Source organism: Patagioenas fasciata, chromosome 1, assembly GCF_037038585.1.
Source record: "Patagioenas fasciata isolate bPatFas1 chromosome 1, bPatFas1.hap1, whole genome shotgun sequence".
Lineage (NCBI taxonomy): Eukaryota > Metazoa > Chordata > Aves > Columbiformes > Columbidae > Patagioenas > Patagioenas fasciata.
In genome coordinates, this window is record NC_092520.1 from 122,448,692 (window position 1) to 122,476,113 (window position 27,422).

A 27,422-nucleotide genomic window follows, 5' to 3' on the forward strand; every position below is an offset into this window, starting at 1 on the left:
TGATGGAGTAGACCTCAGTGTTGTATACCTGGTTGTCTGTATGCCCTGTGTGAAGAATATGGAAATAGTATTTGTACATATTTGTAAGGAGCAGTTAAGAGAACTTGCTCACAAAGCATTATCCTTTAAATATATGTAATAACACAAGGGAGCAAAAAAATACATCTTAGAGGATCTAGTTTGTGTATCACAGCAAATCCAGAAACTGGTTTGGACAAAATGCTTTACCCAACAGCTAAATGCAGTGGAAGACAGAATGTGAGACTCTCAGGGACAAGGAATTGCTGTTTAGGCTGCCCTATCTTGCTCCTTAAATCTTCTGCTGTGGTGTTGATTCTTGTCAGGTGCGGTGCATAAATCACTCTTAGCTAATAAACTTACTAACCAGCCAACATTGTGAAACCATGATGTTACCCCTCTGTATTGGGGGTAGTAGCTTCTCTGGGGCTACAGCAGAGTGAACACCAGAACGCAAACTCACAGATGTTTCCTGTTTTATGTGAGGTAGCCATGCAGATAACAATTCACACACAGGGCTGAGGTATCAATATTTGCATTATTTGCAGTTCTGTGCAGAAAAGTGTGCTGGATGATCTTTTGCAAAGCTAGCACACTCAGAGCAGGCTGAGTTACATGTTTAGACATTTCAACTTTTAACTATTCTTAACATTTGATATATATTTATGCCTGCTCAAAGTCTATTGGTCTGAACTTTTCTTGCCTTGGTTTAAAAGGTACAGTAAACAAAATCTTCTATGCATGTTCAGTGATCAGGGGTCTTCTCCTGGAGGTGGGTAGTCTTTGATGGGGAGGTGTGGTTTTGTATTAAAATGAACGTTTAATGAGAGTAGTTCAATAAAGTTCACAATATACCACTAGTCCTTGCCAAATTTCATAATCTGTTGCTATGTGCATATTATTCAAGCTTCATCTCCAGGTTTGTCCTTCAAGTGTCTCTCATAAGAAACCAATTCCTGTTCTGCTTGAATCATATTATTTGGTTCATGGTCTGCTTTGACCATTTATAAAACTCCATTAAACTTAACAGAGACATTAGTGCCATCAACAGTGAAGCTGGCTCAGAAGGCTCTGAATTTCAGGTGACTGGGGCTGCAGAAGCCCTGCATGGTGCCACCTCCAGCCCCGGGCTGACATCTCTCCAGTACCAGACCACACTGTTACTCTCCTCTCACCTGGACCAACACTACACCAGTTTCATTGGTCAGATGGTGCAGGAAGAGAATCACAGAATGGTTGGGGTTGGAAGGGACCTCTGGAGATCATCTAGTTCAACCACCTGCTAAAGCAGGTTCACCCAGACTACATCACACAGGAATGTGTCCAGGCAAGTCTTCAATGTCTCCAGAGAAGGAGACTCCACAATCTCTCTGGGCAGCCTGGTCCAGTGCTTTGGCACCCTCCATGTGAAGAAGTTTTTCCTCATATTCAGATGGAACCTCCTGTGCTTCAGTCTGTGCCCATTGCCCCTCATCCTATCACTGCGCACCACTGAGAGGAGTCTGGTCCCATCCTCTTGATACCCACCCTTGAGAGCACAGATATGTTCCCCTCTCAGAAGACAAGCACTGCTGACGGCTGTTCCAGCCGCCGTCCCGCGGAAGGAATCACTCCGCGGCGGATGCACCTTCCCTTCACAGAAGGTGCCGCGAAACCGACACAGTGACGTACCGCACTACCGCGGGGGTGGGGCGAGCAGCGGACAGCCAATGGCTGGCCGCTCTGAAGGTGCCACGCCCGGCCGGGCCGCACCTGTTACATAAGGCGGCCGGGCGGCCCAGCCCGCCCCCAACCACGCCGACCCTTCAGCCACTGCTGCCTTGCCCTGCCCGGCCCGGCTCCCCGGCCCGGGGATGAGGCCGCCGGCCGGGAGGGAAGGCGGCCGGCGGCGGCGGCGGCAGCGGTGGGCCGCCGCGGGGCCTATGGCGGAGAGTAACGCGGACTGGATGGGCTCGCTGCCGGCGGCGCTGCACTCCTACCCACTCTCCAACCTGGCCATCCCGGGTAGGGCGGCGGGGCGGGGCCGGCAGGGGTTGTTTGGGTGCTGGGGCCTGTTCCCACCGCCGGGGCCTGGCGCTGGGGGGAGTCGGCGGCCTCGTGTTCCCCGTTGGTGAAGCGCTTGTGCCGAGCCCGGTTGTGCCCGGGGCTGTCACCGCAGGCTTGGCCGGGAGGCTTTTGCCCCTGCTCGGGGGCAGAGGCTGAGTGTTTGCTTCAGTTGTGGTGGCCGTGTGGAAAGTCTGTCCTCAGGCGTCAGCGCCTGTTCGCGGATAAGGGCTGACAGGAATCCTGTCCGTTGCGGAGGGGAAGAAGCGCTTAGTCTTCTGTAAATACAGCTGGGAGTTTCTAACCCGTTGACCTGCTTGTTTTCATTGTCTTTAAGAAAAGGTAGCTGTGATCCCTGGAGGTCCTCTTTAAGGTTTTCATGTTGTTTAAGCAAGGCTGAAAGCTGGTAGGAAGAAAGGTTTGTTGGCATTGAATTTAACAGCTGGAGGTTCATCAAATAGAAATGCCTTTTGTAGGCGAACCTGCATATAGCTTGTCAGAGAGTCAAAGAGCACAGCACCGTCATGAAGTACCCCATGCATGATGTTACACTGAAGACACTAAAATACTGTGAATACTTACTAAATGTCCCCCTTCCCTAGCAGAACTTAAAATAACTAACGCCCAGATCCAGCACAGAGCTTCTGTGTTAACAAATTGGTAAGGGTGAGTGTCATCACTTCTGGTTTACAGACAGATAAACTGACTAATGAGGAAGACAACAGATGACCTTACAGTTACTTAGTAATAGGAAGAATTTGTATCTGCAGATAGCAAAAAATCTAGTATTGCTTGTAGATGTCAGTAGAGGAGATTTTAAGGGTAACTATTGAAGCCTTTCATTCTGATATTGGATGTTAGACTGGTCATTAGTGATACAAGCTTGATACAGTTGAAATGTGTTGTTTTAATCAAAAGTAACACCTTTTCCCCACCTTAACAGTAGCAAGATCATTTTTGTAAACAGGGAGGGAGTAACAGAAAGAAAGTTTGGTGTTCATAAAAATTTGAAGTGGCTGCAGACTTTGAAACTTCATTCTCTGTTTTAGTGGACAGTAATAAATCAACTTTTTGTTGCTATAGCAGTTTAAGGGCTGCAAAACTTTGTTTACAGAAGGTTATGATACTGATTTGTGTTAGGTGTGTTGTTGCTGTCACTTAAAATGTTTGTGCAATGTTTGTAGCAGAAGAACAAAAAAATTAGAAGTTGTTTCAGTAATGCCACACTTTTTAAAATGAGTGGTGTTTTTTTGAAAAAGCTTGCAGTGTATGTGTATTTGTAGTTCAAGTTGCTGTATTTTCTTGCCTCTTTCCTGCACATACCTTGTGCAACCTCTGAGTAGGGAAAAAATGTCTTGGGTAGATGTTTGGGGATTTTTTCTTTTTTTTTTTTCTAGTTTAGTCCAATGATTCTTTTGTCAAAGTGGAGTTTTGGGGGCCTTTTTGGGCTCTGCGGTGATGTTGCTAACAGTGTGCAAGGAAAGAATTGTACAAACCAGGTTGCAGTTGAGGCGTTTGTTCACAGATGCTGAACAGCAATGAAGGCCTTCAAAAGAGATGAAAGGGAGGCTTGAGGTCAAATGAGAAGCATTTTTGTGTGTGCTTAATAACTGTATGTGCGTATGACAGGTGTGGCCTGCTTTTGTCCATCTCCAGATGCATTTGTTTTCACTGCTAGATTGAGGGACACAACTTCTTTTTATTTTCATGCACCCCCCCACCCCACCAAGCTTCTTCCTCCCAACCACTCTTCGTGCATAGGAGCAGCAAAGGAACTCTAATGAATGTGCCAGAGCAGTTGAAACCTTTAACTTTTTAAACTTTATTTGAAGTCAGCATTAAACATTGCTTGGTTTGTGGTTTTGGTGGTGGTTGTGTTTGTGTTTTGAGTGTTTTGTTGTTGTTGTTTTGGGGCTTTCTTGGTGGTGATGGTTGTTGTGTTTGATTAGTTGGTTTGGGGCGGGGGGGGGGTTTAACCTAGTTGCACTTTGGCAAAATGCAGCCTTTGAAGGCCATAAAATGCTAGTTTTTAAAAAAAAAGTTGGCATGATCTGTGACTATTTAAAGTGAAATGATAGTATACGCAGAAAATAAACTGTTCAGATTTAATTCATTGTATGGTATTATATAAGGGAAAGTCTTGGTAGTTCTCTTGCATGGAACTAAGGATGATCTGTGTAGAGCTCTGCATCTTTATCTGTTGCACACAGTTTTGCTTTCAGATCTACTTGTTTTCCCTGGCTTTAAAAAAGGTAGCTGTGACATCTGGGGGTCCTTATTGTACACTAATCTATGATTCTCTGAGCTATTGCATGTTGTGTGAAACATGCTACGTGAGGACAGAGAAAATAATTATTTCCTCAGTCTTTAGAACTGACTGGTTACAAGTAATGTTTAAGACGGGTATTTCATGAGGTATGCAGCTTTGGTATTTACCTGCTGACTTAACTCTGTGCTCAAAACAAAGGAGAGACTTCGAAGAATTCAGGGTTATCTTCTAAGGTTTGGGTGCAGCCAGTTCCAGAGTTCAGACTTTTCTGTTGTCTCTATTGGAAAAACTCTAGACTAGATAATAAGCTAGTGTAGTCTTGCTCAAGAAAAAGAGATGAGGTTTCCTGTGCAATGTGATGAGAGAATTTTTCAATGACAAATTGCCAGATATCAAGTAACTAAAATGTCATCAACTTACATGCATACAATATAGTTAACAAATGAACCGCCTTCAACAAGTGGTGACCTTGTGTGAAACTCAAGAGTTTTCTCTTAATTTTACTCCAGACTAATCCTCTTTGAATGTGGGTTTAAAAATGAACTCTTAAGGATTTTGATTGTGAATGTATGACCCTTGGCAGGGTGATGTATTGTAAATTACAGTATGTCTTTATCCTCAAGCTGCTTTGCTTCAAACAATTTCATGAAATCATGTACAACTGAGACACTGCTTTCTTTGGTCATCTGTGTCTGTTAGTTTTCTTTTCCTGTGGAGAAATGGAATGTGAGAAATAGCTGCGCTGCTGTCACTAGTCTGCTTTCAAATTAAATCGGCTATTTAATGAATTTGCTGGAGAAGCCTAACGTGCATCTTGTTTGTACCTGCATGCTGATAATTCATAGCACAATGGTGTGTCCAGTTCTTATGGTTTCACTTTGACTGCTTGCCTTTCTAAGTATTTTTGACAGTATTACAATGAACTAGGTGCTAAAGTCTGAGAAGTCTCTCTGCTTCTGAAGATAAAGCACCACTTTCCAGTTTGATTGAGCTTTTACATGAATACTTGTGTTAGGACAGCTGAAATGCTTTTTTGTCTCAAGATGCACTTTGAGATCATGATAAGCTTGTGCCTGTTGTCTTGAGACAGCTAGGCAATCCAGCAGATGTTAACTGCCAACTATCAGCATTTGCTTATTGAGTGTTTTATTAGTCCAGCCTCCAAAGTGCTGCTGGATGAATATGATGACCGAAAGAGTAGGCGGTTCTGTTTTCATTTGGGTGTTTGTAATAACGCATTTACTTAATCTCGCCTGGGTTATTCTGTATTTGAATAGTTAAGAACCATGACATAGCAGAAAGGAATACTTGCTGGTTTTGATCAAACTGCATTTCTGGATTGGTCACAGATTTTGGTCAGGATAGGTGTGAGTTTTTCCCCAGTGTTGATTTTCATTCCTTTTAGAGGAAATTAATGATTACTTGGATAAGGATCCACTGATATATGGGAGGATAAGCAATCTTCTTCTTGCAGGAGCACCCAGAATAGTTATGGATGCCATTTTATAATACGAGTAGCTAGTTAAATGCCCCTTCTGTTCCCTCCCTTCCCTCCTCTGTTCCTTCCATCTCCCCTAAAAAAATGACCAGAATTACCATTTTCTTCCATTGGTGGGTGTTTGGTCCTACAAGCGTAAGTGAGTGCATTTGGCAAGCTAACCTGATGGAAGGCTTTTTGTTGTTGATGATAATGGTTTGGGGGATTTTCTTTGGGAGTGGTTCCTGCCAGAAAAGCTTCCCAAAAAAGCTGTTTGTGTGCTTGGACAAACCCCAGGAGAGGTGCTGAGGGAGCATTATGGTTAACCTGGTGTGTCACAGTGCTGCAGATGTAGGTAGGAAGGAAGATGTAGGATGGCCATGTTTAGAAAACATGGGGGATTATATTTTCTTTCATATAGTGTTAGTGAACCTGCTGTTGAGGAAATGATTAAGGGAATTACTTAATTTGAGTCTGAACTAATCCAATTTGAATTGAGTCTCTAGGAAAGAGAACTGAAAAAAACCAGAAATTTTGGAAAAAGTAAAATGTTTTAGTTCAGTACTTTGATATACAATATTAAAAGAGTCAGTTAATACCAATTCATATCTTAGATTGTAAAGTGTTTTTTGTTTGTTTGGTTTTTGTTTGGTGGTTTTTGTTTTGGTTTTTGTTTGTGTTTTTTTTTTCCTCCAAATCTTGAAATATAAATGTTTGTAGGTCAAATTTGGTACATCTGAGTCTGATTCAAAACACTAAAGAAGTTTTTTCCACCATGAGTTAGTTCTTCAGATACTGGTGTCCCTAGAGCTGTATGTAATGCTAGGCAAGGCATCTGGCTGGTGGGGAACACATGGGCAGAGCAGAGCAGCCTGCACGTCTGGGGAGAGGTAGAGCAGCTCTTAAGTCATAGCTTCTGATGGTGCACAGAGCCTTTTCTGTTATCTTCTCATGTATTAGCTCATCCTCTGAAGGTATGTGGAAGGACAGCCAGGATCTCATTGCTTAGTAATGTGAAAGAGTTGCAACGTGATGCTGCTCCTGTCTGTATCAAGCTGGACAATTGGTGGAGAGTTGACCATGGGATACTGGGTTATAGGTAGCTAAAACTGATGGAAAACCTGAGTTTTATAGTTCCAGAAGCTTTTTTTTTTTAAGGTAAAATAATCTTTGCTTAAATATGGCTAAAATAAGATTATATTGGAGAGCTGAAATAGTTGTTGAAATGTCTGTTTTTCCACTGATCTCTGAGATGCATCCCTGGCCTTCTAAAATACATGTTGATCTTCTCCTCCAAACTACAGCACTTGTCATGCTGCTTGATTCTCCCCACAACACACACTTGAAAAATTAACTTTCTAACTAACTTTTAATTGAGTAGCTTTCCATCATTTGTTTATGGTATTGTCAGAATGACTGTAGCTGGAACTTTGTACTACAACATGCCACTGTTTCTGCTGTTTGCCAAGATGATCACCCAAAAAGCCTGAGGCAGAATCCTAATGGTTTTGATCTAAGTGGTAAAGGCCTACCTACAGAATGATCAGCCCTGGAAAACAGAACTTTACAAATACAGCTAGCAGGCAGTCTTAATGAGGACCAGCCCTACCAGCCCTGCCCATAGTTAAGCCTAATATATACAGTTAATGTGCTGATTCATCAAGCTTTATTCTCCCTCCCAATTTAATTGGCATCTACCAACCATTAGAAGAAAACATCTGCATAAGTATTACGATGTTGGAGATGATCTGTGAATGCAGAATTTTCAGGAGGAACTTCTCCTAAAAGGAGAAGTTATTTTATTACCTGCGTAGTCTACTTCATTTTATCTGCAAATTTCAAGTCTTGTTGGTGAGAGGCTTTTAAACTTTCTGGACTGCTATACTGATGAAAATATCTGATGGAAGTATTACCTTTTTAGGTCCCTACGTGAGGAACTGGTGTGGCAGAAACTGGATCTGTGCAGAAGTTTCCCTGGAAAAGCCAGCCTTACATATTAGGGTTTCCCTTTTTAAAGGAGTGCTGTCATTTGTTTAGCCAAAATCAAATTGTTCTCAAAATGCCACCCAACTTTCTTTAGACAGTATATGAAGATCTGGATCTTTTTAATCAGGAAAAGCCTTCTGCCTCTTCTTTAAAATCTCTGCCCTAGAGAGTGACTTAACTGCCTGGTAAATAAGTTTTACTTCAAACAGAGGAAACCAATCATAATGTTGATATAAATGGTGGTTGTTCTCCTGTGTTGTGTGGAAGTTTTGGTTTGCCTGCTTTTCTGTAAAAGATTTAAAACAAGGGAAAAGTATGTGTAATGAAAACATAAAAGATTTTCCTAGAGCCATCTCAGAAGAGGATAAGCCCTTGATCTACACAGTTCTGAGTGGTCATGAAAGGGGAATACAGGACTCTAAAGTGAAGAGTTTTTTTTACTTTAGAGCAGATGGATTCATTCAGTCTTTGAAATGGTGGAGAAGTCCTGACACTTTCTGCTTTCTCAGTGCAGCAAGCTGGGGTTGCTGGTAAATGGGGAGTCATTGCTAAATCACAAAAACACTTAATGGCAGTAACTCCAACCAGTGCCAGACTCTTTCTTGCTATAAAGAAGAGCAAACTGCCATGTGATATCGTGTCTGAGAGAGTTTTAAGCAACCCCTTTCTCTTTGTACCCCTTTTATTCACCTCTGCTCTACCTCCCACACTGAAAGAGGCAGTGAGGGAAATCAAGGTAATTCTTTGACAGGGAGAGGAAGTTTTCCTAAGAGGATTTGGTCTGTACTAGGCTTTGTCCTCCTTAATAAGACTGCATTAACAATACCTAAAGGATTCTTCTAGGATTCTATTAAAATAGAAATAATCATCTCAAAAGTTTTAGATAATAAATTATCAACAGGATGTTTGTTATTCCTGCCTCTTCCCCTTTTATTAGGCAAATTAATATGAACTATTTGATTCAATTTTCATTAGTGAAGAGCTTTTAAGATGTTAATCTTTTGACTGGAAAAGCTGGATTGTTAATGACCTGAATCCTGAGGACTTCTGGGCTTTGAGAGGCACTTTTGTTCATCCCGTTTTTTTCCCTTCATTCTGACACACACAGGACACTTGGTTTAAAAGACCATTTGTAGGACACCCTTAACTTGCTAGCACTTGCATCCTGTGTTTTTGCAACTTGTTTACTGTGCTTCTAGATCTCTTGGCTATGTAATGCTTGCTATGCTGTGTCATGTGTGGTGTTTTGTAATTCATGGGGAATGTACTTTGTCTAGGGAGCAAAGCTTGCTCTAAGAAGTTTGGCGTCACTACAGCTAGGGTGATTCTTTGACCATAAATGACCCTTTAAGGCGGTTGGTACAGTATGTTGACCTTACTTCTTGCAAATGTTTAACAGAAGACAAGAGATTTTCTTGCATTTATTCGTCCTGTTAATATTTAATTAATGTGAAGATCAAGTGAAATTATTCTGATCTAGTTAAACTAGCTGACAGTGCACTCTACTGCTCATGTGTTTTCATTTGTTGTTTCTTAGTTAGCCAATTTTTGTAGAAAATGTCTTTGCTGCTTTTGACTATTCCACAGCCTTGCAAGTGAGGAGACTAATGATATGCTAGTAGACATGCTTGTGTCTGGAAAAAAACATGAGTTCTTGTCTTATTTGCAAGTAATTGGCAGTGCACAAGTGTGTTTGAAGTTGGAAGATCTCTGCACTTTGCATGCCATGTGATCATATTTTTAAGATCCCGTTAAGGTAAATTTACAAGTGTTTGAGATGATGCTCATTCCAATCTGTGTGTTGCAACTGTGTATACAGTAAATACTGATGTAGAAACAGAAGATACAAAGTGATATTGGTACTAATTGTTGACATTCAAGACTTAATAATATTTTGTTGATGAGTGTCATTTGTTTGAGCTACACTATGGATTAATTTGACTGTGACTTGAGTAGCATGACAAATACACACTGGAAAGTTACAGTTAGGCTTAGGTTACACTTTCCAGGTGTGATGATACAAGGCTGCTTTCTAACAATTGGCACAAAGGCTTCAACAAAAAAGTCATCCTGAACAGTTAAATGCAATCTATTTAACATACAAATTGAATTAAGAAGTGATCTGTTTAACATATAATTAACTTGAGAAATTAGTGTAAGGAGAATAAAAAGAGGTTTAAAGATACGAATAAAAATTAATCCAAAGTTGCACTTACTGGGATAAATTTAAGAGGACTATCCATCATTTTAACAATCTGCTGTCTGGAAGATACATCTCTAATACTATTCTAACCATATCATAGCTTTTGATAGTTAAATATCTGGGCATTTGAGGGGATGTCTGCTTTCCTTCAAGCTTCCAATCTTTGTCAGAGGAAAGAAATGAAGCTGAAATAGAGTGGCCATTATCTGTTGTTCTGTAAGACCTGCCAGCTGATTAGCAGTCCCCTATTTTTTTCCTTTGAATGTGCAGCCTCTTTCATGCTTGAACTTAATGCTTGTGGCTTCATGCTTTGCATCTTCAGCCTGTTAGAAGCAATTGGCAGATGATCATATCTTTGTTTTATTTCCTGTGCCGAGCTTGGTTTCGGGAAGGGCTGAGCACCAGACGGATGCCATGTCATTGGAGCAGCTCAGTAAGATTTGCAATCCAAACACTAATCAGCTCTCGTGTACAGTGACTCAAGAAGTGTGGTGCATGTGCAGGAACATGCTCCTGAGTCAGTTCAGGCTGGGGTTTTGGCCTCTGTTTGCCTAAAGGACAATAAAGTTTGGCTTTTCTGTGCCTTTTGGTTTCTCAGTCTGTAAGATGGAGGTTATAAATACCTAGGTTCATTAGTTGCTTTGTTCACAGTCAACAGGTTTAAGGAATGGACTTATTAAATCAATATGGGGTGTTATTTATATTTAAGGTGCCAGGTAGTATCAGAAATGTCTTGCTGACAGGACTTCTTGGGCTTGTTTCCCTGAGAAAAGTGGTTAGTCTAACTTGTGGACATGCATGCCATTTGGATGGTGGGGAACACAGATGGAAAAAGTTTTTTTAAAACATGGAAAAGACTCTTTGTATATGTTGCTGTGAGAGTTTTGTGGTGTTTGCTCTGTTCAGAAACCGCCAGTCATGTAGCTGTTACTGTACAATATTATGGGATCTGAATATCTTCAACACATCCTTGTGTTAGGAATGAATTGCGAATGTGGTTAGCAGCTCTAACACTGAGGTGCTAACAGAATGGGGCTGGTCTGCTCTGTGCTTCTCATGTAGGTCTTTGCCTTTTAAATTGTATGGAGTTGAGTAGGCTTAGGTTACACTTTTTCAAAAAGAAGCTGTGCTGTATCAGCAACCTATCTGGCTCTTGCCATAGCTACAGACTGGCTAGGCCTTTCATGGAGTTAGGGGGTAGAGCAAAGGAGAGCAGGGATTACTTTGACATCATGATGCAATCAGCTTAGCATGTAGCTTACCATCACAGCTAAGCTATATTAAAAGCTAGCGGCTGAGTGGGTAGCATAACACCATGATCTTAAATTAAAGAAAGGCCTGGTGGATGACATGGATCCTCACCTTGCTCTCACCCCTCAGCCCAACAATTATCTAGTGCTGTTGCTTCAGGCTTTCAGTTTCCTTTTTTCTTCCTGAAGTAAAAATGTTCTGGGTCCAGGTTTGGCCTAGATATTTCTCACAGTTGGTGGCTAATCCTCTGTAAGTGACCACTGAAAATCTAACTGAACTTTGCTGTGTCTTTCCAGCCTCAGTAGTGATGATGGTCACCTGTTATCATCAGGAGGTAGTCTTCTAGCAACTATGAAACGGGGAGCTTGTTTTTTAGATGTTCCTTTTCATGTTCTGCTTGGTTATATCTAGTTATACATGTTGACTTCATTGTAAATGAGAAGTTCAATTTCCTGGGCTTTAAAGCAGAGCCACAGGGCAGGAGTTTGTGATCTTCTTTAGCTATAGAAGCACATCACATGTAGTTCAGTTTCTCAAATAGCAGCTACCCTGTTAAGGAGTGCAGTTCTTAAAGTATGTGTTGAAAAAGTTGCAATGTTCTTATGGCTTGTTTTCTTTCTAGAACTAAAAATAGAATTTGGTTTGTGATAGTGCAAGGAGAAATTGGCTCTTTGTGTCCTTAAATGTGCCTTGTATGTGACAATCTGCAAAGGAAAGGCTTTTCTAACTGTGAAGTTAAGTGATCAGACTTAGGAAAACAAGCTGTTTCTTGGCTCAGATTTGCTTAGACAACTTGGAGTTGACAACAAAATATTTGCCAGATAAAATTGTGGTTCCTTTGTAAGTCAGATTTATAATATCAGTGACACTGTTTGATGGAGCATAATAGTGTGAATGACTTCTATAGACAGCTCTCTAGAGACAGCTGCACAGCCTTAGTTAAAATCAAAATTAAATGTTTCTTCTAGCCTTATTCTAGCATGTTAAACAATTCTCTATGGTGACCTAGAGGAAGAAATGAAAATGCCTAGGATTGAAAACTTTAAAAAAAACCACAAAACACCCACACAAAGGAAAACAACCCCCCCAACTTCTTTGTGCAAAGTAACTCATTCAGAGGCAGAAGAAAACCCCCTCATGATTGAAATCTACTTTTCAAATATTGTAGAAGCTTGAAAGGCTTGTTCTGCTGTGTGGGGAGGTGTATGAAACTCAAATGTGTCTGAGTTGAAGCTTGCAGTGTGAGCCGGGCTTAACATGATTTCTTCTGACATGTCTTTACTAGATGTTTGATTGTGTATTTTGTTTGGGTTTACACCTTTGGGAGTGGGAAAGATATCTAGGTGTAACTTCAAAACTGACAGCTGCATTTTCATGTAGTTGACTGTGACATGTACTAAACAGTTTCTTAAGCTGACATTTTTAAAACCAGCTTTATTGTTACTTGTCACTTTTTTCTAGAAAACTGAATGGAAAGCCATGTAAGAGGTACGCTTTTTTAAAGACTGTGAAGAATTAATGAAGAGTTGATCAGAATTAGTTTTTTAGAATTAGTTGCGAAGCTTATAAGCTTGACAACTAACTTCATGGTTCCTTTTCAGTACTCTTGAACTAGTTGAAACTAATGGCAAAAGGATAAATTTAAGGTTGTTGTGAACTGATGTTTGGTTTGTGCACAGTCTGTTCTTCAATCTAGATTAAGAAAATCCGGACAAGATAATCCACTTGAGGTCATAATCTTGTTTACTGCTCTGACCTTGTATCACAGGAAATACACCAGTCTTCAAGTGAGTGTTGATATACAAATAAAAGGTTTGAGTAGAGAGGGCTGTGGATACCTCAAGTGTTGTCTTAACATTAGAAATGATAAATTAGGATTATTTTTTTAACAGAGTTGCGGACTGAGGTAGAGGAGAAAATTCTGGAAAAGTATTCTCCCAGGAGCAAGGACAGGAACCCTGGGGTGTGCAGGAAGGGAAAAGGCAGGTGCTGGCAGCTCTGTGCAGGGTCACTGTGCCCTGGGGCAGCTGGCAGAGGAGATGCTTGTGTTGACTGGAGTGAAGATACTTTCTCTGTACTGTGGCAAAGTGAGGGTGCAGGAAGCGAGTGGGGTTTGACTCAATGGGGAAACCCATCTGCTGTCATGAAGGAAAAAGGAAAGCGGGGCTGTTAAAGTTCCTGATGTGTTTTTCATGGCTGGAGCTTCACAGGGAAGCTTCATGCCTGGAGCAGTTGCAGTTTCTTGGCTGGAATGCTGTGGTAGATCAGCTTTTGCCTGTCCTTGCTTTATGCTGCCCTGGTACAGTGTAAACTGAGATATGCTGCCCCGTTACTCTTTGTTCTGTTACTTAGTTAAGCTAGGGATGATTCATTGACTCTGAAGCTTGTTATTTTGAAGGAGTTTTGTTATTTCTCAGTTTTGCTTCCATTTACTACTGAATTTTCAGTTGGAGGTATTTTTTTCTAGTAAGCACAAATTTTATACTGGTGATGCAGTTTCTCTGCCAAGATACAGGTTGTGTCACAGGAACTGCTTTGGACATGAATTATTTTGGCAGGGACTGGTGGCTTTTATTGGTTGTATTTTTTGGTAAATTTTATATTCACCATACCTGTGGTCACTCAAAGACACTTCAGGTAAAAGACATAAATCATAGAATAATTTAAGTTTGGAAGAGACCCTCAGGATCATTGAGTCCAACCATAACTTAACATGTCCCTAGGAACCTCATCAATATATCTTTTAAACACCTCCAGGGATGGTGACTCCACCTCTTCCCTGGGCAGCCTGTTCCAATGCCTGACAGCCCTTTCTGTGAAGAATTTTTTCCCAATATCCAATCTAAACCTCCCCTGGTGCAACTTGAGGCCATTTCCTCTTGTCCTATCACTTTTTACTTGGGAGAAGAGACCAACAAGCTCCATGCTACAACCTCCTTTCAGGTAGTTGTAGACAGCAATAAGGTCTCTCCTTAGCCTCCTTTTCTCCAGGCTAAACAGCCCCAGTTCCCTCAGCTGCTCCTCATCGGACTTGTGCTCCAGACCCCTCACCAGCTTCATCACCTTTCTCTGTACTCTCTCTAGTACCTCAGTGTCCTTCTTATGAAGAGAGGCCCAAAACTGAATACAGTATTCAAGGTGGGGCCTCACCAGTGCCAGGTATAGTGGTACAATCACTTCTCTAGTCCTGCTGGCCACACTATTCCCAATACAAGCCAGGATGCTGTTGGCCTTTTTGGCCACCTGGACACACTGCTGGCTCATATTCAGCCGACTGTCAGTCAGCACCCCCAAATCTTTTTCCTCCAGGTGCCTTTCCAGCCACTCTTCCTTGAGCCTGTAGTGCTGCCTGGGGTTTTTGTGACCCAAGTGCAGGACCTGGCACTTGGCCTTGTTAAAACCTCATACAACTGGCCACAGCCCAATCATCCAGCTGGTCCAGATCCCTCTGTATGGCCTTCCTACCATCAACGCTTCCACACAATTTGGTGTCATTTGCAAACTTACTAAGGGTGTACCCAATTCCCTCATCCAGATCATTGATAAAGAGATTAAACAGAACTGCCCCCAATACTGAGGCCTGGGGAACACCACTTATGACCAGCTGCCAACTGCGTTTGGCTCCATTCTCCACAACTCTTTGGACCCAGCCATCCAACCAGTTCTTTATCCGTTGCAGAGTACACCCATCCGGGCCATCAGCTGCCAGCTTTTCCAGGAGAATGAGGAGATCATGTTCATGAACTTGTTTGATATGAGCCTGGTATCTAACCACATAGTAACTGGTGGTGTATTTAATTGTTTCTTCTCTAAGTTCAACTGGTCGTTGCCCACCATTCAAACTACTGATAATTTATTTACCATCTTGGGGCTAAAGCAAGATGCACTGGTAAGGCACACGTATGTACGGATCTCTCTGGCCCTCGCATGAATAAAGATATCTGTTCCAAGAACTTTGATGTATTATGTCATGATTGGATTTACCAGGTAGAATAAAAAATAAAGCCTCAGATTTCTTCAGTAAAGCTGGAATATCATCTCAGATCAGTGGTGTACTAGGTTCTGGGAAAGCTTTGGAGGTAGATTGATAGTTTGTAAATGAAAGAAGGTTAGAAGGACATTTCCCATTGGCAGTGATGTTTGTCTTATGGTCATGATTTGCACTGAAATTGAGAGCTCACACATGAAAACAGTTCAAACTGAGAACCTCAAGTATAGCTCTGTTGTACAGTTGGGGAAAATTAAGGTGTAAAGGCTAGTCTGAAAGACACATTTGAGCATAACTCTTGTGTGACCCTGCTGCGCCAGTAGGACTTTTTTCAGTTTACAGGGCACATGGGTATTTGTGTCCTGGGGAAGTCAGTTTTCTAAAATAATTTTGGATTTTGTTTCCAGGGTCACATGATTCTTTCAGCTACTGGGTTGATGAGAAATCTCCTGTGGGACCAGACCAAGCCACAGCCATAAAACGTTTGGCCAGAATTTCTTTGGTTAAGAAGATCATGAAGAAATGGTCAGTGACTCAAAATCTGACTTTCAAAGAGCAGTTGGAAGGTGGAATCCGCTACTTTGATCTTCGTGTATCTTCCAAACCTGGGGAAATAGGACAAGAGATTTACTTCATACATGGCTTGTTTGGCATCAAAGTATGGGATGGACTGAAGGAGATTAACACCTTTCTTGAGCAGCACCCCAAGGAAGTAGTATTCTTGGATTTCAATCACTTCTACGCCATGGATGACAGCCATCACTTCTTCTTGATCAACAGGATCCGCTCAGCATTTGAATCCAAACTTTGTTCTGTTGAATGTGTAGAAGATGTAACGTTACAGTACATGTGGGAGAAGAAACACCAGGTAGGGAAAGGATGTGTAATGTTTTTCAAACCCAAAAGGTTAAGAGTGGTCCCCACTCAGAGGTATTGGACCAGGGATATTGCTGACAGTCCATTTAAAGCCTGCTAGGTCTGCATGTTTCCTTCCATTTGTGTACAGCCTGACTGTCCTCAAGCATGTTAAATAATTAAATGGTAGTATCCTCTGGGCCTTGTGTTCCCTACAAGTGTTTTTCTCTTCTGGAAGAGCATGTTGTGCTGGCTTGTGTTGATGAGGATTTGATAAACTGTTGTCTTTTTGGACGAAATGAAGCATAAAAACTGTAACATGACGAAGGTATGGTACAGAATTTCTTGGCTCCTTTGCAGCCATTCAAATCTGTAGTGGCAAGATGAAATGCCTTTTCTCTGTTGTAGCTGCTCCTATGCATACACACAAACTGAGAACAGGGTTTCAGCGATGGCACATAATTCTTAAACTGTAAAAATACATGGGGCTTTGAGGAATTCCTCTGAACTGATGCTGCCAATGCTAGGATCCAAAATGAATCATTTCTAAGTTTGGGCGTTAAAATAAAGAGTGGCATTTTTAAGCTATCCACTTATACAGAACCACCTTACAAGGTGTAAAATACTGACTTTTGGTTTATATGTTTTAGTGACTTGGGCATCTTATGCAGCAAGTGTGAGTGGAATCCTGTTATGCCCATCAGCCCAGTATGCTTCAGCCACTTAATAGGAGTGATGCAGAGGATGGCCAGACTGCTAAAATCCTTTACTTCAAGTATGAATGTAATGTTATCTGACAGTGCTTTGAAATGCTCTTAAGCTGAATTCTTTGAATGACATTTCAGTATACTCTTGGCAACTTTTTCATTTTAAACTGATAACCCCTAATGCCTGAAGCAATTCTGTCCTCACAGCTAGCCAAAATGATCTCCATCTCTTGGTGATAGTGCAACAAATTTACTGACACTTGTGACTCAGGAGTAGTTTCTTTTTGCTTGGTCCTCTTTTCACTGTTATGCTGGCTGCTGCAGTACCATATAAGCACAAACCAATGCAACATCCTGTTTAAATATAAATAACATAGTTGTGAATTTTTGGGGTTTCCTTTCTCTTTTTCTTCTGTTAGGTTCTCATATTCTACCATTACCCTTTGTTCCGGGAATACGCCTTCCTGTGGCCAGGGAATAAAATGCCAGCACCATGGGCTAATACAACCAATGTGCACAAACTGATACAGTTCCTGGAGACCACTCTGGAGGAACGAAGTCGTTATGGGACTTTCCATGTTTCTCAAGCAATTCTCACACCTCGAGTGAAAACCATTGCACGGCATCTAATTCGTGGTCTGAAGAATACACTTGTTCATAGGTAAGGATTTGTATTGCTTTTTCAGTTCTTTACTTACCATCTTTCATGTTGAAAGAGGCACTGGGTAAGCAGGAAACTGAAATGTTTGTGGAGAAGTGAAACTTGATGAAAGCATGTAGTTTTGCTTCATTACTGTTGCTTGTGAGAGATCTGCAGCCATTAAAAATAAAGCATTATTGGAAACAAAGTAACAGGATATATTATGTATATATATGTGTATATATGTGTAACTAAGTATATTTCCTGATAATGGGAGCTCTTTCTGAACGTCATGTGATTTCATAAAACATGGGCTGGACCCGTTTTTACAAACCAACAGTTTATTCCAAATTGGCTAAACTTGAATTCAGGGAAAACCCATATATGCCACAGAGGAAAATTACCAGTTTGCAGGCTCAGTTTTGCATTTGTCTGTACAAATATGTTTCAGTAATTTCAGTAATGCCTGAAGATGTGTGACTTGGAGCAGTATTTTATCTTGTTGGGTTTTTTAACCAACCATTAGATTAACAATTTAACTTTTTTTATGCCACTGACTGTTGTACAGTTAGTTTACCTATGAGAAGGATCATTAGAAGAGGGTTTCACTTCGAGTAGCATAGTGTGCCAATGACTTTTAATAGTGTTAACTGCATGACCCGAATAGGTTCCATGTGACTTTATTTTATGGCATTATCACCTTGTAATCTGTTTGCTAAAACTTGCCAGAACTGTAACAGTGCTGGCAAGTTCTGGTCTGTTGGCTCATTGTTTAATACTACAGAATCACAGAATGGTTGGGGTTGGAAGGGACCTCTGGAGATCATCTAGTCCAACCATCTGCTAAAGTAGGTTCACCCAGAGCAGCTCACACAGGAATGTCTCCAGGCAGGTTTTGAATGTCTCCAGATAAGGAGACTCTACAACATCTCTGAGCAGCCTGGTCCAGTGCTCTGTCACCCTCCAAGGGAAGAAGTTTCTCCTCATTCAGATGGAACCTCCTGTGCTTCAGTGTGTGCCTGTTACCCCTCATCCTGTCTTTGGGCACCATTGAAAGGAGTCTGGTCCCATCCTCTTGATATCCAACCTTGAGATATTTATAAACATTGAGATCTCCTCTCAGCCTTCTCTTCTCCAGGCTGAACAGACCCAGGTCTGTCTCTCCTCATAGCAAAGGTACTCTAGACCCCTCATTGTCTTTGCAGCCCACTGCTGGACTCCCTTCAGTAATTCCTTGTCCTTCTTAAACTTGGGGGGCCTAGAACTGGATGCAGTACTCCAGATGTGGCTTCACCAGGGCAGAATATAGGTGGAGGAAAACCTCCCTCAACCTACTGATCACACACTTCCTAATGCACCCCAGGATACCATTGGTCTTCTTGGCCGCAAGGGCACATGGCTGACTCATGATCATCCTGTTGTTGACCGGAACTCCTAAGTCCTTCTCTGCAGTGCTGCCTTCCAGCAGGTCTGCCCCTGACCTCTACTGGTGCCTGGGAGTATTGCCTGTTTTGATGTCACTAGTAGTTTATCTTGCTGTAATACTATTAAGTTCTAAATTATACTTGTATAGGTGATCACAAGTGGTCTACTTTGATTTGCAACTGAGCTCAATATTAAGTAGTGCAATAAACACACATCTTCCGCAGCCAGTTTGTGTTCCCTTTGGGAGAATCATTTGTCACTTCAGAAGTAATTACTGTATTATTATTTCGAAGCCAAAGTCAATGTAACTTATTTTCTTAAAAATCTTTTCTAAAAGAGCAAGTGTTGTGCTTTTGCAGTAACAAGTTATGTAAGTAAGGGAATTTCATTTCAAGTATAAATCAGAGTATTCAGTCTCATTCCTGTTTACAGATATTAATCTGAGAAAAGGTAATTAAATGCAAATGCTGTTTACCACACTTCAGGTCTCTCCTCTGGCTTGTGCTTTGCTCACATCTGCGCAGTCAGCATTAGGCTAGACACTAGATGGTGCTCAGGTGCTTTGAGACTGGCAAATGGCCCAAATACAAATGTGTGCTTAGTTGGGGATACCTAACAGAAAGCAGGGATGGAACTTGTCTGTGTATTGTGTAGTAAAGGTACTGTTGTCTTGTGATTAAAGGAAAGATTGTACTGAATTTCTATTTTTAAACTAGTAAAGGGAAAACTAGTTACATGAAATGGGCAAGCAGTTTTGTTTCAAGTGACTGCTGGCACAGATCTGGGCTGTAAGCCACTGGTAGGCTAGAAGCATCTGCCTTTGCTCTGTCCCTTTCCCTCAGCTCCATCATTACCACTTGTTTGAAAGTAAACTGTGAAAATTCAAAATAGATGCTGCTGTTTGCTAAAGCACGATTGCTCTTACATGTTTACACATGCTAGCTGATTTGGATATGTAAATCTGTCTTTGCAGTTCTGTGTAGATGTCTGCCTTCTCATATGGAAGTTTTGTCCTGAATATTAATATTTAAGTGTTTTTGAGCTCTTGCTGAAGGAGAAATGTGCAACATTCACACTTAGCTGGCTAAAGTCTGTGTCCCTTGACTGGGACAGTAATTATGTCTTCCCTTGAGTTCTCTTTTCTCTTGGTTCTTGACAAGATATTTTTTATTTTTCTGGAACAAGACCTGTGGGGTGTTTTTAGGGTTGGATTTTTTGTTGTTTTTGTGTGGTTTTTTTTTCTTCCCTATCCTGTTAGCCAATTTGCTTGCCTGCTGTCCTCTCATGTAATATTGTGTGCATATTGTGGCACTAATTTAAATAATTCTAATATATTTACTCATTTGTCTAACTGTGCTGAACACCCTGGTGTTTGCATGTTAAAGTGTAAAAAAAAAAAAGCTTATACAGTCTCCTGACTTGTACTCTGTCCAAGAAATGACTTGAAATTTCTCCCCACGGTAGAATTTCTAACTCTGTTTAACGAAATTCATGACACACCTCACCTTTGGTTACAGAGATGTATGCTGGGATATTCAAGCCCTGTAGAGCTTAGGGCTTGATTCTGGGATGTGTTTTCTCTGATCCTGTTGCTCTGGGTGGGTCTAGAGTCTGAAAGAAGTTTGGTAGAAATGCAGTGTGCCCCCCCTGACTCCCAACAACCTCTCTCCTGTCCACCCTGAGGCAGAGATGGGCAGGGGAATATCCTGGGCCAGACAGAGCCTTGCTTTGTGCTACACTGAAGTCTCCTGTGAAACTGAGCTTTTGGTTCAACATGTATTTGGGTAAAGACAAACTAGGATGGAGGAAGTTGTAGTGCAGCATTAAATCCTGAAGCACAGTCTGCCCAGTGAATATAGGGTTCACAAATGTTATTTTGTATGCATGGCAGTTCAGATTGATGACTGACCAATGTTTCTACTTGATAACTAGTGACAACATGCTATGTTAAGCACTCTTCTCATTAGCTGGTTGCATTTTGGATGGCAGTCAGGACCTGATCACAAATGTGAGATAATAACATAATTTGTAAACAGCATGTTGTATTTGAAATAAGTTAGAGCATGTATAAAGAAGAATAATTTTCTTTGTTTCTATTTCTTTAGGAACCTGCCCATGATTTTGAATTGGGTGAAAGCACAGAAGCCAGGTGTTATGGGTGTTAACATAATTACATCAGATTTTGTGGAGCTGGTTGACTTTGCTGCTACAGTTATTGCATTAAACGACCTCCTTTTAGAAGAGGATGAATCTTCATCTAAATCCTGATTGCTGTATTCCACTTGTGCTCCTTAGTGGTCATCTTCAAACTCTGCAAAATGTTTTATTTATTAAGTGAAACCTAATGTAATCTCTGTTTATTTAAAAAAAAAATCTCCCAGTGATGTGTGGATCCTAGTGGAACAAAGTGCTGTCAGAGCGCTGCTACCTGTTTGACTAAATGAAACGCCCATCTGCTGCAGCCCAGTTGTGCCCACTGCCAGTGAGAGGCTGGCCTCTGGTGCAGAGGTACCTGCTCTTGATGTACATCTCCCCGGTGACCAGGCTCACCCTGCCTCCCCTTGTCCCTCCTGCTTATTGCTCCACACCAGGGCTCAAACCGAGGGTGGCTGCTGATCCCTGAGCAGCAGTGTGACTAAGTCAGTTTTCTGCTCAGGCCACCTCTGGCATAGCTGGGCTCAGCTGGAGGCTGCTACTGTATTCATTACTCTGTTTTAGACGCTACCTCTGACTTACTTGAAGGAATAATATTGCTGTTGTTCAGAAGGAAGCTGTTACACTGCATTGAATAGCTGAACTCTCCTATGGGCCTGAGACGTGAAGACTTGGCATCCTCTGCATCTTTGGACTTCAAGCTCTTCTTCTGGACATCTTTATTTTACTTTAATACTTTAACACATTTATTGCAACTATGTTTAAGTGTGTTTCTTTTGGCATTAATTTGGATTATATTTGTCTTCGAATTATGAGGGTTATAACTGAAAAGTCTGAATTCCTGTTGAGGCTTTTGAGAAACCTAGCACGACCTTTTTTTTCACTTGCTTGTCACTTGTTTTTTTCATACATCAGGTTTTCTTTGGTGAAAGTCACCCAGATGTCCTTTCTCTGGAAAGAGGTGGGCTAAGTGGGAGTATGCTTGCTATTCAGAGAACTGGAACTGACAGGGACTGCTCAAAACCCAAATATTCAATTTCTTTGACTTGCAATGTGACAGTGAATTCTGAAATAGGACCTAAAAGTTGTGCTTGTAGTCAGAGAGCCATAGCCATAGGGAAGAAATTTCCCCAGCCTGCACCCACTTGTGACAAAGTGATAGTCAGGCAAGCATAGGCAGGCGTTGGTGCTGCTTCTTTCTGTGGTCATACTCATTTTTGTGTTGATTCACAAAAAAAGTGACCATGTGTGCTTGAGCCAATGCAGTCACATGTTGGTATTTATAAATACTTAATTGACTACTGATAGTAGTCCTACAGCCTGATTTATCTTTGTTTAAAACAAATTGATTAGCAGATGCTTCTCTGCTCAATCATCTTCCTAAAGCAACTGTTGGTGCACTAATTATTCAGTGATTATGAATTTGTATTAATATCTAAGCTGTTCGTAATAGAATGGATTGTCTTTATAGATGTATTATTCAAAAGAAAAGTGAATCTCCAGATTTATTTATTTTATCATCCTTCGTCTGCCATCATAGGCTCACAGCCCAGAAAAATCTAAAACCTCTTTGCTTGCATGTCACAAACTCTGAACTTAGGGTAAGTTTATCTAAGGGTTTGCAAACCTTCCATGTGAACCTTGGCCGAGTTCTGAGCAGACTGTAATCTCATTTATCTGTCTTTGCATGGTTTTCATTAGAGTTCCTTGCATTTTTTTAACTGAATCCTTTATCTAAGAGAGTTGGGGGTGGGAGGGGTATCTTTCTCAAGCTTTCTCCTTTTCCCTTGTCTCTTGGTGACATGAAAATAATTTTTTTGGGGAATTAAAGTTTTTGAGAGCTCAAAATTTTACTTTAAAACTTCTTTTGAAAACCCTTGCAGAATGCATTTGTTTTTCTTGTTAATGAAACTGTTGGAACCTGTTTTGAACAGCACTATTTTGTTTGCAAAATTATTTAAAATATCTGGATTTTCCTTAGCTGAATTGTCTTAACCTATTTTTCCCATGGCCACAACTGAAACTCCATGGTAGTCTTAAATGTATGGGCTAGGTTTCAGTGGTCTTCTAGCTGCAAATTGTTTTAAAGCTCAGAACTTGGAGAAACTTGTCTTGAATGCTGATGAGGCAGAAATAATGTTTGCAAGGTTTCCTGCAGAACCAAAGGACAAGGTGAGAAGGTAAAGTGAGTATGATGTTTGCATTTGACCATTGATGTATTTTGTACTATATATATCTACCTCAAAAGAGATTTATCAGGCTTAACCGATATTTATATTGTGTGTGCACAGTAATGATTGTTGTGTTAATCCTTCTGTTATACTTATTTGAGTAGAAATGTGATTGTTGTAACTCAGGGCTTTGTTTAAACATTTTTAAGTACAAACTCAGTTTTTCTAATATGTTTGCCGTTAGCTCTTGTCTGTTGAAATAGGACAAAGGCATGCTAGGTGTTAAGGCTGTTAGCACAGGGAGGAGAAATGGAAAATGGCTTTAGGATTAATGAAGTAGGGGAACAGAAACATTTCTGTAAGTTGGGCCTGTCTGAAGAGACTTGTCATTTCAGAGTAGTGCTTGGTGTTACACCTCTGTGTGAGGAACCTGACAGTCTCAATAGTGAGGCAGTTGGCATATACAATTGCCTGCAACAGGATACCTCCTGTGGATACTCTAGACAACCTTAATGCTGCTGTTTAGAATTGATTTTAGAGTAGTCCTAAAGAGTCCTAAGAAATATGAACAACCTTTTTTCTGTTACACGTTATAGCCCGTAACAAAGCTGCTGGTATAATCGTTTAATCTCCTGACACAGCATCACAGCCTATCCAGTTTCCCTGCTCACACTTTGCAAAACAGAGCTCGTCTAGACTTAGACTTTGGGCTGCAGACTCTATTTTGTGGCATTATAAAAATAAAAAGGTGAGCTGGGCAGGAAGGGAGGATCAAGGAAGTAGGACAGTAGTTTGCATCCAGTGCCCACATTGAAGGTGCGGCAGCGTTTAGCCTGGTTTCAGGCAGCAGACTGGAGCAGGACTGGCAGGTGAGTGACAGTGTCTGCAGCTGGTACTGAGAAACGTGGCTGAGAGTCTTGAGGAAAATAAAGATTGGTGTGAATGCTGGGGCCTCTGTGCTGTTAACGTAGACCTGCATCTCAGTACTGTGACTTGTCTTGCTTCTGTCTTCCCCAGGCAGTAGGGTTTACTTTTAAACAATTTAGGTGGAAAAATCCCTCAGAATAATTGTTCTGAGGACTTGACCATCCTATAGGTGGTGGGAGAAGAAAAACCAGGAAACTAGTTGCTGCTTGAGGCAAAATACTTGAATTTCATATTCTTGAATGATTACGTGTATGGTTTGTTATTACAGGTTCGGTTTACTTATACATTGTGTTTTGAGTGTTGTTTCTCTTCCTAATGTGCAACCACTGAATGCCAAGCACAGTGTTGGTATGCCTGTTCTCCTGGCACTGGTTGCTGTCATGTGTGATTCAAGGCCATACTTGAGGCACAGGAGACCTCTGTATGTACGTCTGTATCCCTAATGGGGAGCAGCAGGGCAAAGGTTTTTAGGAAGTATATGAGACTTCTAGCATCTCACTGTGTGCTTGTAGGTGAAAACCAGGAGGAGTTATTACTAGATTTTACGGACTGTCAATCACTCAGCTCCTTATTTGGGAACTACTGTCTGAAATGTATTTGACAACATAGGAGCTGGGAGTCATAATGTTGAGGTAGAGGGGTTTTTTTGAGAGCAAAAGGCAGATTCCTGCTGTTCAATTTTACCTCATGAACTGAAAGGATCCCAACTTGGATGTGCCTTGCTGAGATGGAGAGGATCTCACTGGGGACTGTGCTGGCAAGGCAGCTTTCAGGGGTGCTGTGGTCAGTGAGAGATGCCAGGCTGGGAGTCTTCAGAGCAGAAATGCAGATTGCAGAAAGGCACCTGTTCTGCTGAACAGGCTCTTTGGAGAAGGAAGGAATAACAGGAAAAAGGTATCTTTGCTCCTGACCCATGCAGTTTTCTGCTGTGTTGATACTGAGTTAATATGTTGGAGTTTAGAAATTGCCTGTACTGTAAAGCTGAAGAAGCACTTCTGAGAAGGGATTTTTGGCTCAAACAGAAGTAGGGTGTCTGCCAAGATGCTTCTCTATTCTCATCTGGCTAGGTTTTGGGAAATAATTTATTTGCATACCTGTCTCAGGTGTTGAAGTTCATTGTTGTACCATTGAACAGAACAGGGTTTAGGACTTCTGTAGATTAACAAGAGGACATGGCCATTTTGATTTTAAAATTGGGTTACCCATGGACATCTGACAGTGTGTGTGACTTGAGGTTTACTTGACTATACAGTATTTAACACAGGGTCCATATGCAGTTTCAGGTGAGACTTTCATCTAGACTTGAGCATATTGTTACCCATCCCTAAGAAGGACCACTGCTTGGGACAAAACTTCTGGCAATTTTTTAGTGGTTGTTTAATCACAGAGAAACTGTCTAATCTGGAGAACAGAACTGACCCAAACCTTCATTTAAAAATTGAATCAGGTCAAGATACAGGCCTGTCAGCAGTGGAGAAGGGGCTTTTTTGTTTTTTGTGGGGTTTTGTTTGTTTGTGGTTTGTGTGGGGTTTTGTTTTGGGGTTTTTTTGTTTTTTGGGTTTTTTTTTTCTTTTCTCTATCTGTCTGTTTTTTGACTAAACAGATGGGTAGAAGAGCCAGAGCGTATGCTGAAGAGCCAATAAATTTTATGCTAAGGACCTATATGTTGGGCTAGCTGTGGTAAGAGTACAGTAATTTACTTAGTCACACCTTCCAATAATAATCCTATTAGCTGTTTGTTTCAGATTGTTAAATCAGTCTCTATTTTGTATGGAAAAAATCAATCCCACTGATTCAGTCTTGCTGAAGAAGTGTGTGTGCTTCTGTAAGTGTATTTATTTCTCTGCAAGTCGTATCAGGTAAACAAGCTTTAACTTTTAATTGTAGGGACTGGAATAGGAGTGTCAGCTTTAGAACTGTTTGTTGACTACATTTTATATTCCTGAATATTTATGTTGTGTGTTGTCTATTGAAATAGTACTTTTCTTACTCTTTGGACCTGTGATAACTTCTTATGTATCTCACTTCAATCAAACTGCAATGTATTCTTAATTCTGAAAAAAAGTGTTGATCAGTACATGTATGAAAACAGTTTTGGTGGTTCTTTGATTTTGCTCAATGTTAAATGTATTTTACAGTTGGACTTTTTAAATTTGTGCTGTTCATACTGTAGAAGGGGGCCAGAGGAGCCAGGTGAAGAGGAGTTACCTATTCTCAGTTTTTCTGCAGTTTCTCTTCTTGGCAGTTTGTGCTTTACCCACTGTCCAATTCAGTTTTGTGAAACCAGGATACCTCATTTGAACTGCAGATGAACTTGGTCTGACATCTGTTTATCTCTGCTTTATTATACATCTATATCATTGGGGGTTTTGATCCTGAAAATAAAAGTACAACTTGAGTTTGTAATCTTTATTACGTGTTCTGTACTGCTGATTGTTTTGATACACCATGATTATGTTGTGAGTCAATTGACATCAGTTGAGCTTAGTTATTTTCTGATACAGAGTAGTGTCATTGAAGGTTGTTTTTTGAGGTGCTGCATCTTGCTGCATTTGTGTCCCCTAGGTAGTCAGACCTGGACAACATACTTACTTTTAGGATGTGCTGAGAAATTATCTGTGGATGTAGTTGTGCAAAATGATTAGAAAACTCTGTGCTTGCACTTGCATGTGTGCACAGTTGCATCTCAGCCTGAATGCACTGGGGTAAAAACATGCTGATGTATGGATCCAGTTGTATTTTCAAAGGCAAGTACAATTTCTTTGTGGCTTCTGCTGCTCTAATACAGGTGATGAAGCGCCATGGTGACACCTGATCAGGAAACAAAATAGTGATAACTATTTCCATGAGCCTGGGTTAGTGTCAGATGCTTCTAACCCAGAGAGATCAGCATGATCCTTCTTTTGGGTTATTTTTCAAATTGCCTGTCTTGAGAATGTGGGAGTACCAGGGGTGAGGAGAAGGGGAGAGTGGATGACCCCAATTCCATTGTGCTTTCAGGCACTGGTAACTGCTGGCTACTGTGTGTAGTTTGTTTTTTGTTTGTTTAATCCTGAAGGTGGAGCTGGCAGTTCAGAGCCTAATCACTGCTCTCCCTACCTTGAGGTAAGTGTTTACAAGCCAGACTTGATTAACAGTGACTCATGTACACAGGTAACCAGTGGTTTCACTAGTCTGTCTGAAATGTGCTATAGGCAGGGAGTGTGCCACTAGGTTTTACAGAATATGTACCAATGCAGCATAAGTCTAATGTGATTAGCATAAGCTACCACCAGCCTGTAGAAATGGTGGTTAAATAACTTGCAGTA

At 41.1% G+C, this 27,422-nt stretch overlaps 1 protein-coding gene across 1 annotated transcript; it reads left to right on the plus strand.

The window, feature by feature from the left end:
- The first annotated feature begins 1,802 nt into the window (after nucleotides 1-1,802).
- On the plus strand, nucleotides 1,803-26,526 carry PLCXD2 (phosphatidylinositol specific phospholipase C X domain containing 2). The gene is made up of 4 exons (XM_065853715.2): nucleotides 1,803-2,022; nucleotides 15,643-16,103; nucleotides 17,217-17,458; nucleotides 20,968-26,526. The coding sequence occupies exons 1-4, from the start codon at nucleotides 1,872-1,874 to the stop codon at nucleotides 21,128-21,130; spliced, it is 1,017 nt and encodes a 338-aa protein (XP_065709787.1). The 5' UTR covers nucleotides 1,803-1,871; the 3' UTR covers nucleotides 21,131-26,526.
- The last annotated feature ends 896 nt before the right edge of the window (nucleotides 26,527-27,422 follow it).